This window comes from Takifugu rubripes, chromosome 8 (assembly GCF_901000725.2).
Source record: "Takifugu rubripes chromosome 8, fTakRub1.2, whole genome shotgun sequence".
Classification (NCBI taxonomy): Eukaryota; Metazoa; Chordata; class Actinopteri; order Tetraodontiformes; family Tetraodontidae; genus Takifugu; species Takifugu rubripes.
The window spans coordinates 5696630-5709961 of NC_042292.1; the positions used below are offsets into that span (position 1 = coordinate 5696630).

General features: G+C 44.8%; 1 protein-coding gene across 1 annotated transcript in view; it reads right to left on the minus strand.

The window, feature by feature from the left end:
• The window catches only part of dmd (dystrophin), a 168120-nt gene extending 155310 nt beyond the window's left edge, over positions 1–12810 (minus strand). Inside the window, exon 1 of the mRNA XM_029840434.1 lies at positions 12583–12810. Within this exon, the coding sequence (XP_029696294.1) occupies positions 12583–12664 (82 nt within the window). The 5' untranslated portion in view covers positions 12665–12810. The remainder of the gene's footprint in view (positions 1–12582) is intronic.
• Positions 12811–13332: the final 522 nt, after the last annotated feature.

A 13332-nucleotide genomic window follows, 5' to 3' on the forward strand; every position in this document is an offset into this window, starting at 1 on the left:
TATTGTCTTACTTTAAGGTTAGTTTTATTGCTATATTTATTTATAGCTGACAGTATCCCAGAGTAAACACGGGTGCTCCCAGTATTTCATTAAAGTGGTTCCTCCAAACAGGCTGGTGGCCACAGTTGTCACAGAGGGATCATTTCATTCACTTTCATTTCCTTACTTCATATATGCCAATATAGCATTAATATGATTTTTATAAAACAAAACAGGTTTCTCATCACTGTCTCATCTTTTGTTATCACTATATACAGTATAATAGTTAATATTACTAATAAATATAGTGGTAATATTAACTATTATATACAGTACGGGCACACCATCTCAGTCAATGCTTCTTTATTTTCATGAGTATTTACATAGTAGATTCTCACTGAAAGCATCAGAACTATGAATGAACACATGTGGAACTATGAACTTAACAAAAAAGTATGAAATAACTCAAATATGTCTTATATTTTAGATTCCTCAAAGTAGCCACCCTGCAAACCCTTGATGTTCTCTCAGTGAGCTTCCTGAGGTGGTCACCCCCTTATCAGGGTCACGTCAGTGAGACTCCACTATGGAAATAGTCATGAAAAGAAAGAAAACACATTAAATGAGACTGCGTGTCCAAGCTTTTGGTCTACACTGTATCATAATAATACCTCTGATTTCCTACCTGCTGTTAAAAAGAGTCTATACTGAGGAGACTTCTACAACAGTTGTGCTTTGGATCCCGTCAACAACAGGTGGCGCAAAGGTGTTTCTGTACCTAAAAATAAAATTAGGCCATCATTGCTTCTTTCAGGAAGAGGAATGCTGGCTTTAGAAAGGTTTTCTCTTCAGTTATGGGCAGCTTTGAAGAGGATTACCAATAATTGGAGGGTAACCGGACCGTTCTCTAGTGCTGTCTTGAGCTTATATTGCAGCAGAGATTACTAGATGTGAGGCTGTCTGTGGTGTTTCCCCTCTGTCCGAGCTGTGCAGCAGGACTGCTGAACAGTTTAGCAGCAAAGCATCAAGCATCAGATTGCTCCAAGGGCACATCGGAACCTCTTCGCTGCTGCGTCTGATGAAATCCCAGCGTGTTTAAAGCCAAGTGTGCATAAATCTTGGGTGGTGTGAGCTCAGCCTTAATACCACAAGCTCAGTCGTGTTCTTCATTCTTCCTGCATTGTGGCAGCTAACCTCAAAAGGTTTTTCCCTGACTGTAATTATGCCCCTTTAAACCTGGGGAGATTATAATTTCATTCTTGCTCCCTTTTGCCAACTTCATGCTCGCCAAACCTGTAAGGGCTAAATAAAATCCTTCAAACTAATACAGCATCGCCTGCAGCTGAAAACTCTGCCCGCATGACACACAGCCTGCGACTTGGCAAGTGCTCCGTCATCGAGCATATGTCTTTATTTACAGTGATCACGTGCATCATTAAGCATGGCCATTAGTCAGCTGGCACAGGAAATGGCAGGGATCCTGTTTGCTCATTGGCTGGGGGACCTCATTAAGGGGGGTTTATTGGTTTGAAGATGACCTCACTGTGGGTGTGTGGCTGTGAAAGTGCGCGTGTGCCGGCCTCGATGACAGATAGAGGCACAGCCGGACCAGCTGGTGAAAAAATCCCTGCAATCTGCTTCTTTTTTTTCAGCTGGCCTGGGAACACTCACACACAGCCTGCGGATGTAGAGCTAAAAAGGTAACTACATCCAACGTTTTTCCTACACGGTATATTCAAATCTGCCGACAACTATCACCAGAAATAAAACGACTGTTTAATAACGCACACAGAATGAAAAGTGGATGATGAATGAAGCCATTTGGAAATGGCTGCCCTGTTAAATGAACGTGCAACAGTTGCCACGAATGATTGTATCATTTAGCTCCAACAGTAGTGCGGCGCACACACACTTCCATTCTGAAAGCACCGGAGTGTGTCCTCTCTCTCTTTCTCCATCCCGGTGCCAAGAGGGGGAAAAAATGGCAGGTCATTAAAAAAATTTATAGCAATTCTTTAATATTCTCTTAATTAAAATTCACTTATCACCACTGGGGACTTGAGAGCAGGGCCATTAAGGACAGAGCTCTCTCCAGCGTATAAAGAATATGTTCACGCAGCATGTACATACTATTATAGCCATCATTGTGGGGACCATATCAGAACCCAGATGTGCGTGCATGTTTAATTAGTGCTATTAATTACAAAAGCTCTTGATTAGGCTGCATGCTTTGGCATGTTCTGACTCACACGGATTACATAGAATATGCTATAGAATGAAAGAATCAGTGAGGTGGCTGTGGGTGCCGCTCACGAGTGACAGCGTTGATAAGATTGCACATCGTAGCCACTGGGAGGCCTCGGTCGACTCCAGCATGTCCCACTTTAATAAAACGGCGGCTTTGTGGGTGAGCTCTTGCATGTCGTCAGCTAATTAACTCTTTGAAAGTAGAGCTCGGTAGATTGCGAAGAACAGTAACATTACCGAGAGCAGACGAACACAAGGTTAATTAATCAAGCCTGTACCGCCTTTCTTTGCTTTCGGAAATGTGTCTTAAAAAGACTGAACCCCTCTGCTGGGTCTTGTACCTTTAAAGATAGCTATAAACCTCTTAGGTGTAGCGGAGGGCTGGATATACTCTGTCTGCATGCACTGAATTGTCATATAATTCAACACTGTTTTGATAGAAGTACAAAAATAAATGAGGAGCCTGGACAGGCATCAAAAAGTACAGAAAGGTGAGATAGAGGAACACTTGAAAATGTTTTTTTCTTTATCCCTTCAGCGGGAGGGTGCTGGACCTGGATCGAAGCTGCAGCTGAGTGAAGGCAGGGTTCACCCCCGGATGAGTTGCCAGTTCATTACAGGGCCCACACGGCACCTTGCTCAAGGGTACCTGAGCCAGTACTGTGAAGGTCTCCTGCGACCAGAACACCCCTAAAGGTTCGGCTGCACCGGGACTTTAACCGAGAGCGGTTTCAGAGGGTTTAATCAGTGTCTGCTTTCTTGTATCCCAGCTACGGTTGTCATCTGCATTGTTGCCCTGCCAACAGCGAGCGGCGAGGAATCCACGCATGCTTCCCACACGGAGAGATCCCGCAGAGGGTGGAGTCATTAGCCGAACAAGTCTTTAGCAAACAGCCCTGAAATCTCGCCACAGGTGAGTCCAAACGCAGAGATGATTCCATAGATGGCCTCAGTAATCTGCTCCACTGATGTTTGATTAAGCCAACAAGACTGGAGATTTTCACATCACTTTGGCCTCTCATCCTCGTCTGAAGCCACTCAAGCCACCGCTGTGACCCACACAGCCATTCACCAATCAAATGTCTCCCTTTGTTTAGCTGTGGAACACTTTAAGACCCCGGCCCTGAGGGATGTCGTCCTGCGGGTAATTCAATTGTGGCTTTTGTTTACCTGTTAAGGGCATTTTCCTCTCAGAAACACAGGCCCAACTCCCCCCATTGAACAGGCAATTAACCCGCATGAGATTCAGCCTCGAGCGAACCATATTTCAGGCATTTATGTTTCCGAGGGATGATTTAAAAACATCGACTCACTCCATTGTATCAGCTCAATGACTAGAGTTAAGATTTTTGGATCAAACCTGCCACCAGCAAGGCTTCTTCAGTGATTTCAGTTAAACAAACGCACCTTGATACAGACAACAGGGTGGAAACGTGTGGTTTTTCCACGCTGCTCCTGAAGTACTCACCAACCACACAGCTCAGTGCAGAAGGATTTTTTTCAAGGGCTGTAAAACTGTTCAAAAATGCCTGAAAGTTCTGTTTATAAAACACTGATTGGATAATGGTCTGTGTGCGCAAATGTCTGAATACAACAGGAGTTACATTTGTAAAAATAGAATTGTCTGCTATGGTGTATCATGTCCAGTTAAAGCATATAAAGGGATATTAAACTGTACATTATTGTTGATTTTGCCATCAGCAGGTCTACAGGGATCTTATTATAGACCCGTCCTTTTTCATTGCCTTCCCAAAATAAACACTAGTATACTTTTTTTCTTTTGAACCAATCTGTTTGAAACGGTTTAGCTTGTCACCCATAAAGAAAATGCTTTATTCTCTGGAAAGGGCCTTTTTTTCTTATTTAGCAAAAGGACGTAATGCTGTCTTCAGTCCGCCATCGCTGCTGCTGCAGAACGTGCACGACAATGATGAGCCGGGCGACTTCCTGCTGCATCAAGCAGCTGAATCACTTCAAACGGATGATAGCTCTTTATAAACCAAGATTATAAGAGGGGGGAAAAAGCAATAAATGCAGGAAGCATTATTTGTGCATAATATCCTACGTGACAGTGAACAAAACAACAAAGTCGCCAGTTTATCAACGCCTCTGAGCTTTTCTCTTTGCATGTTGACTGTCATTTAATCTATTATTGGCACTGCTGTTTCTAGTCTGACTGAATCGTGCTGCATATTCCACTAGACAAATGATTTTGTGAAGCCTGGTTTTTCATCGTAGCTGTGGTGTTTAGTCATTAAGACGGTGCCAAAGTGTTGTATTTTCGTACTTAAGGACCCGGATCAATCAGTACAGATCGATCGCAGCCAGCTGCCTGCTTCATCGTTAAATCTAGTTGCAGGCGTGTTGAGAAACAGACTAACCGGCATAAACTGACACCCTTAAGTGACTCGGGCTCATTCAGACTAAATTCTGATTGATCTGCAGTCTTGCTTGGATCAAATTAAATCTAAAAGTGGGAAGTGAGCCAGAAAGCCCACACGTTTGAATTGCAAGCTTTCTAATTAAATATCAACTCTCCCACTGAGGGATTAAAATAATCAATGATTGGGGGAACTCGGCTGCAGCAACCATGATGATTTGGACAATACTACTTAAAAAAGCTATTGATCCCAATGATAAGAGAGCTGCATAAAAATGAGCCATGCTAACTGTCTTCTTTGTTACAGGAATCCTCCGCTGAGATTTGATCCAGCACGTAAACATTCACTTTGAAATAGTGACAGGAGGCGGCTGATAGTGAATGTTTCACAGGGCGGGAGGAGCTGCTCACGTTCCGGGAAATGTTTTAAAGTTTGATCACTCTTACGACGCCGTTTCCAAACAATCTGGAAGCAAAAGGGAGCTTACTGGTGATTGTAAATGTGCCACATGGCAACGGCGCTGGTGCCATTTCAGTCACAATAAAAGCACACTGAAAGTTCTCCCAACAGTCCTCCAATGCCATTGGTTCACTTTATGGAGTTGGATTCGCTGCTGCCTTTAGGGTCCTCTTAAAAGGGACCTGTGCCATTTTACAAGCAATATAAGCTGGCAACAGATTGAGCAACGATACTTCAATTAAAACCTTTCTACTCCAAACCCGGTCAGGCAGCGCCAATATTTATGTAAATAAACTCTTTATCTGCAGCTTTTTAGTTGATCCAATACTGAAAGTCTTTTCAGACCACTTCAACGCTCTTCCTTACTGTAGCTGACTGCTCTTCTCAGGCGCTCCTGCTTTACTTTTGCTAACTAAAGGCACGGTGTGCAGGAGGAACATGGCGCCACAATCCAAACAAGCAGTCTGTGAATGTGTTGATGTTGTTTGGACAGATTTTACAGCTGACACTGTCAACATACGCCAGCCTTCCTCCTGTTTACCGTCACTGCAGCTACGACAGACACAACCATCTGTGTTCAAGAAGCAAGCTACGCTGCTACGTGCTGCATGATGCTAATTTGAAATCATGAGCAGATTTCGGGACATTTCATGTGTTTACTTGGTTAGGGCTTCACTTTTAGCCATTTGAGCACATTATACAGCATGTTATTACTGTACCACTGGCTCCTCCAGAGGCTTTGTCATTAATGCCACTTCTCTAAAGATCTGTTGTATAGGCCTAGATGTTAATGTCCCCTAATGCATATGAGACACCCCTATGACTCAGTGGGATGTGAAGGGTGTGATGGCATCCTCTGATTAACAATGGGTGCCCTCCTTCTTGGGTGGTTTAGTGAGAGGCCCACAACACCTCCAGAGGGTTCAGCGAATCCCAGCGTCCCAGGTTCATCTCTTAGATGCCACCAAGATGCTTGAAGGCCCAGGTGGAGTCCTGTCCGAACAACAGACAAAGCTCTCGAATGGCACAACGACATAAAGGTGCACATCACATGAAGGCAAAGAAGCGTCATTTATGGACGTTCAATGGTCTGAACCTCCTTGATTCAGAGGTGCCCAGGGTGCAGCAGAGGTTGTGGAATCACCCCGCTAATTAAGAACCAAGGCTAAAGCACAAGGAGGCTGCCAGGCCCTACGCAGAGGCTGCAGGAGCCTGCACGTACTCACACACGCTCACACAACAGCACACACGCGCAGAAACTCAGAGTGATTAGACCCGCCCTGGATGTGAGCAGCAATTAACTGCAATCAGAGCGCTGTCCCTCGCCTCCCCACCCCTCACCACGTCCCCATTGCGTCTTATCCTTCAATCTTTCATCTGCGCGTGTGACAGCTGCCTTCTCCTGTTTCTCCTCTGAGTGATTCATCAAGGACCTGGACGATGACGCTGCTAAAGATCATGGTTAAAGCCCAGCGCTGACACTGAAGAACGGTGGCACTTTAATGGGATATAACATAATGGCCACTTTGAAGGAGCCATCTGTAATTGATGACGAGGGAAACATTATGAGTTAGACCTTTAAGCCCTGGTTGCAGCCGAACGTGGCGCAGAGATTTTATTGTTCCTCTGAAATTGTATTTTGATAACATTAACCTGCCTGTCAGCCCAGTAATGACCGAAAAAACACAGACTAAAGCTCTAAATTAAATCTCGAGAGTAAGCAAATGTGACTCGAATGCTGGCCTAATCTGGTTGCAAACGGAGGAAAATTACCACTATTTATTCAAATGACACATTGACAGCAGGAGGACAGAACTCCTTCCCCCCAACTGTCAGAATTGTTAAGAAGCAGGATCAGCTACTCAGATGAAATCATTTGCGCCAACAGCGTGAAAACGCATCGAGGCATAGTTCCATCTGAATTTGATAAGATGACATCATTAACACACAAATTGGGGTAAAACTTTTTAGAACTATCCAGCACTTTGTACATGATCTTCTGAGGTTCACAGGTTTACTCTGAGTTTAAAGCAGGATGCTCAGCTTGCATCAGCGATGCAGACCGAGGGGGGGGGGGGGATTTGGTGGATGTTGAAACTGGAGACACATCCGCAGCAGCAACACTCAACTTGATTATTCACAGACAAGAGGTGGATGTGAATATAATACGAGGATAATTGGAGCTAAGTGCTCAACTATCTAGAAATGGCGCTCAATATTATGCTAATAAAAAGGTTAACTACAACTGCAACGTTTCCTTGAATTCAAAGATTCAAATCTCAATGATGTATATATTAGCGTGTGCAGTGAACCACCTGTAAAAAATAATTGAGCTGGCCTGAGTTTAGATGTTTTTCGAGGCTAATTAAAGAGGTTGCCAAGGGAGGGCCACCGGGAAAATGCGTGCAAAGAATTATACCTGTGCAGGTTTAACATTGAATGCACTCATTTTTGGGCAGCTATTAAATGAATATACAGTGTGATGAGCAGTGGAACAGCTGAGGGTTTTGGAAACATCAGGAAACAATAGACTCATTTGTCATAAAAACAGAAAGCGCTAAATAAACCCAGCGAACTCTTGCATGCATCCCAGCAGCTAAGAGCCACAACCTCAAATAATGCAGTACATGCTAGCAAATGGAGCTAATGTTGGGGCAAAAGCACAGCAGCTCTCACGGGGAGTGGCCATTTGCTGCATGCTTGTTAAAAGCACTGTTGTTGAAGCCGCATCAGTTTTTCATCCCAGTTCTTTGCTGTAGCCTCTCAACAAAAGAAATAAGAGTTTAATGGTTGTGCAGTCTTTGAGAGGGCCATCTTAGCACAGAAACAGGCGGGAGCAGCTCCCTTCCTTCACCCCTCTTTTCACTCTTCTAAATTGTGCCCATCCCGTTCTTCTTTTGTGGAACCTTATGACACCATTTCAGGGAACACAATTGAAAAGAACATTGCTGACAAAAGGCTTACTCGGGGCAGAAAGTGGTGAGGAATGGACCAGAGGCATGGGGGGAATTTCTGTTCCCCTTTGTGTGTCAGATATGACACTGAGGACAAATACCAGAACAAGGCAACAAAATACAACTGAGAAATGAATTAAAAAAAACAAGACAAAGTGCAGAGAAGAGAAAAGAAGGAAAAATGTATGGTAATATGATTGTTCCAAACCCAGAGTGAACATTGAAACTCTTAGTAAATATACAGTACGTAGCCTCTTGCTCAGTTAGCAGCTTACAGCTGGACAAATTGGAGATCAATTGTATCATTTATTATTAAATGTGATGAAACATCCCATTTTTCCTCCTCCCCATTGAAGTCCAGCACATCTGGCATAAAAACAGCACACAATGTAAGCAACACAACTCCAGTCAGGATCCAGATCAGGACTGATTGAAATCTGCTCATTTCATGGTTAAATACATCCTGGTCTTTAATATCTGGAACCAGAATCCAAATCCATGCCAGATCACAAGACAATAATTACTCCTAATAGGTTTATCACGACCAATGAAAGCCAGTCTGATCGTTATTCTCATCCCAGCTGAACTTGACGACATCCCGTCGATGGTTTGCTTTGTGTTTTCGGACAGAAAACAAGAGCAGAGATGTGAAGAGCTGCTTGGCAGCTCGTGGAGAAGCTGACAATGAAATGCTCATTAGCTGCAGCTATGTTTTTTACACAGCAGAGATGGTGAGGAAGAGCACGGCCCAGTGAGGATTCGCTTTCAGAAAAACACATTTTTCCGATGCCAGGATTTAACAAACTATTTCCAAAGCAGAATTGATTTGTGCCCATGAAGACAAACTGCGAAAATACTCTCAGAGGTGCCAAGGCAGCCAAAGTGAGTGGGCACGGAAATGTTGCAGGGTTCGAGGCTGCGGTAAAGGATGCCATTGCAGGAAGAAGATACATCATGATGCGCGAGGGTGATATCCCTCTCTCAGATGAATCCTGTTCCTCTTCTTGTATCTGTTAGCTCACTCACCTTGTTGCACCCTGTGCACAGTTTGAACGATTCTAAAATGCTTCTGACCTCATTCGGACGTCCTGTGGGTCACTCTTTTCCTGTCTATTTGGTTTGCATCACTAAACTTCCCCTCCAATTTCTGCCATTTCTGCAGAAGTGGATGCAGTGACAGGAGGAGACTGCGCAGCACTTTGAATGATATCACACACTTTCAACAGGCTTAAATGCCCTGTCTGAGCACTGACGCGGTCCATTTGGACTTTAAAGGGGTTTAAGCCGATTAATGGGGCCACCACAATGGAGAACTGACGTGAAACGCGGGGGAGGGAGGTTAAGACTGATATAAAGTCGAAGGCTTGACCTGAAAGGAGCCTTCACCCACCAAGGTGAGGTTTATCTGAGCTTCATGCTGGGGTTTTTTGTCCACGAGTCCTGATTATTAAGGTTCCAAAGGCTGCATTACAGGATAATTGTTTAATTTGAGGAAAATTAGCAGCGCATGTTTGTGTCCCTTCAGTCCCATCCACTCTGATGATGAGTTAATAATAATCTGAATCTAATAACCCAACCTCAGATTTGACAGCAAACAGCGAGGACAGTTCAGACATTTTGTCCTCTTGCCACATTTGCAATTGTCCGCCCGTCACAACGGAATCCTGTTGCTTGACAGTAATTTCTGCCAGGCTGACTGATCCATCCCCCTGTCGCGAGCCACCGTCTCACTCCCTGACACGACACTTACTAACGCAGAAAGGTGTGCGAGACTGAGCCAGGAGTCGCTACAACACCCACAAGCCTCATTTTGCTCTGCCTCTTCCAGTGATGCAGAAATATTGTTCAGATCAGACACTGAACCTTCGACTCCATCCTGAGTTCCAGGGATTTTCCTCATATCATTCTAGCCACTCACAGCTGACTTTGTCCTCTGCTATTTATCTTGTTTTCAAGGGTTGTTTTATTTTATTTTATTACATCTCTTTCGATCAGCCATGTTGCCCTCTTTCCCCTCTCATGGTGAACCAGATGCAAATCTCCCAGGAACAGACGGGTCTGTTCCCAGTCATTCATCTTCATTGCCAGCAGTTCACAGCGTCTCTGGCGGCAGAACCAGCGGATGCCTCTGCTGCCACCTGCTGCCCATAAACAGTACTACGAACCTGGCGTCGGCGTTTAAGAAACCGAAATACCACATTTTACTATAAGTGGACTTTAAGACTTCCTACTTTCCTTACTGTGAGCAGCAGAGAGTAGAGATTAATTGACTCTGTCGAACGAAAGTGTGAAGAACAGAACTGGATAAGAAATCCTGGAGAAAGAACCGATGAATGCTGAAAGCTGCAGTGGATGATAAACTTGGGTGACAAACTGAAAATTAAGAAAGAATGTGGAGAATGTGGAGGGAGAAAAATGTTTTAATTTCATTTCTCATTTTTAAGGGTGGCCATAGCAGTTGGTCAAAAAAACTGAAGGTCAAAAAAATCAAAAGCAGGCATGTTGAAGTGAAGAGAATCCAAAATTGAGAAAGGAATTGAGTTCTATAGTCTGTCGGAGGCCTCCGAGGCATTTATGGCCAATAGAATGAATAAGCAACAAAGACACAAATCCTGGCATAATAACGAGGAGAGCACACAGAAAGACACATCTGTCTCACCCGCCTGGTGGAAGATTGCCAATTTTGACAAATTCTAATACATTTCAGTCTAGTTTAACTAATTATACAAAACCAAAAACACACTCCGTTCACTGTATCCACACAGTGACAAACAGGTCGTTGGTGCCGCTGCAGTGGACAACCAGAACAAAACACTCCATTTCTCTAAATTTTCTATTAATATTTTCTATTTCAATAATGCTAAATTAAGGTTTGCGCAGAACTACTTTTATCACTGAGCACAACAAGCTAACGCACACTTCTCACTGTCAGAGGCATAAAGAAAAGTAAATTCTCCTACTCAACTGGCATCAAACACTGGAGTCACACATCCAACAATCAGCAGCTTGAGTTGACGGCTGTCTCTGCATGCCTGAAACATGGCCCAGCTGATCGGGCGACAAGCGCCACATCCAAAATACACATCAGTCTGTGACTGATCCGATTCCAAACACAAGGCAAATACACCAAAATACTCTAATCTGGGGTTGAAAAAAGAACTCACACCAGTAGCCGTGGACAAAAACCCCACAAAATTACAAATCAATGACATAACTCAGAGTCAGACTGTATGTATGTATGTATGTGTGTGTGTGTGTGTGTGTGTGTGTGTGTGTGTGTGTGTGTGTGTGTGTGTGTGTGTGTGTGTGTGTGTGTGTGTGTATGTATATAGTAATTTAGTAGCTAGTTTGATTTTGGACTGAATGCTGAACAGTGTGTGGTCTGTTGAATATGAGGAGGGTGACAGTATAACACAGAGACAGTGGGCCTGATTTAGAGACAGACAGGCAGACAGGCAGGCAGACAGGCAAGCAGGCGGGCGGACGGACAAACAGCTAGATGAGTTAAAATGGAAAGAAGAACTTGGGTGGTTCCAACTGGCAGGGCGAGGATGTTTGAATAAAGCATCGAAAGTTAAACTACAGCGACAGTCAGACAGTGAAGAAGCGCAGGTGGATGTTTCTGAGCCCAAAGCTAAACTAGAAACAGAGCGGGCGTGACGTTATTGAAAGGAAGTGGGCGGGGGGGGGGGGCATGGAAACGTCCCACATTAGGCTATCTGACACCATACACCAGCCGCGTCCATCAGAGCAGCTGACCACTATTTCCAGCATGAGACGACCCACAGGGGAGTGAGTGAGAGACATAGAGTCAGGAGAGAGAGTGTGTGTTGGGGGGGGGGGCGCAGAGATGGGTCTTTATTGAATAACTGAACCTTTTTTTCAGGTACCGCAGGACAGACAGACGGGTGGACAGACAGAAAGACAGCCTAATCAAACAAGCCTGTGTTGCTCTGTTATATTGAGCATTTACAATAAGTGGGTGGGGCTTTTGTGCCACGGTCACACAAACAACAATCATGGCAACACATATTTTTAGAAACACAATGTTGCTGACTTTAACCAGAACCACCACTTTGGTGTATATCACGCACTGTCACTTTCCAAGTGTTCCGTGACCCAGAATACCCACACCATATCAATGCCACAAAGTTCACAACGATGCTTACACGCTCACAGTAACTCAGCTTTACCTGTTATTAGAGGAACCCACTGTTGAATTATGGGAAATGAAGTTACAACCCAGTCACACACATTAAAAACAAAGGTCACATAATACCAACGAGAGTTGTGAGGTAAACCCCCAAAACCTCCTGGGCGGAGCCTGTCTTATTCACGCTATGATGTCACTCACAGTCAGGTCTAACTTTATTGCTTATATTGATCACATTAAGTGGTGTTTGCGCAAACTCTGATAGGATTATCGGATTATTGGTGAAACAACTGTGCAAGTGATTTCTGAAGAAACTTTCAGCTGTCAGCTCACATCTCTGGCGCGAACACGCACGCACGCACACAAACACATAGACGCACACGCACACAAACACGCGTGTGTCTCCTACCAGATCGACACTTAATGATCTCTCCAAACTCGTCTTCCACCGGTTCGTCGCAGTAGTCCTCGGGGCGCACAGCCTCCGCCATCGAATCAGTCACTTCTAACACGTTACGAGGAGGTGGTGGCGGGAGGGAATTCTTAACTTTCACACAGATGAAATCCACCAAAATGAGGGGCAAAGAGACCCAAAGTGGATACTCTGGGCTGGTGGTCCAAGGCAGAACGGGCGCAGTGGAGCAGTCAGGAGCTCCGGCGAAGGAGGCGCAGAAGGAGGACCAGCCAGTCTGTCATTTAGGGACGGACGGAGCCGAGCAGGTGTGCGTGAGGGGGGCGGTGGGGTGTAGCGGTGGGTGGCAGAGCATTCTTCCCTCTAAATAGCAGGATATGAGGAGGTGACACGACGAGGACCCCCGGTCTCCGCAGGCAGACGCCATGCGTAAAGGGGGACCCCCAGCGGACGCATTACTTTATGTCGGCACAGGGTTTATGATGTCGTTGACCTGGCATCAAGGTGAGTGAACCTTGACCTCTAACGGGGGGGTGCCCACGTGACAGGTCACGGGCAATCTCGTTCCCGAGTCCCCCCCCCCCCCCCCCCCCCGGGCACAAACGAGTTTAGTAGGTTACTGCTCATTTTGATGGATTTGGGTCGCACAAAAATGGATGAACTGAACACACAGTAAAAAAAAAGAAAAAAAAGAAAAGGGCATAACCACAGAGTTTAAAACCTATACAGACTGTGTCGGTTTAGATG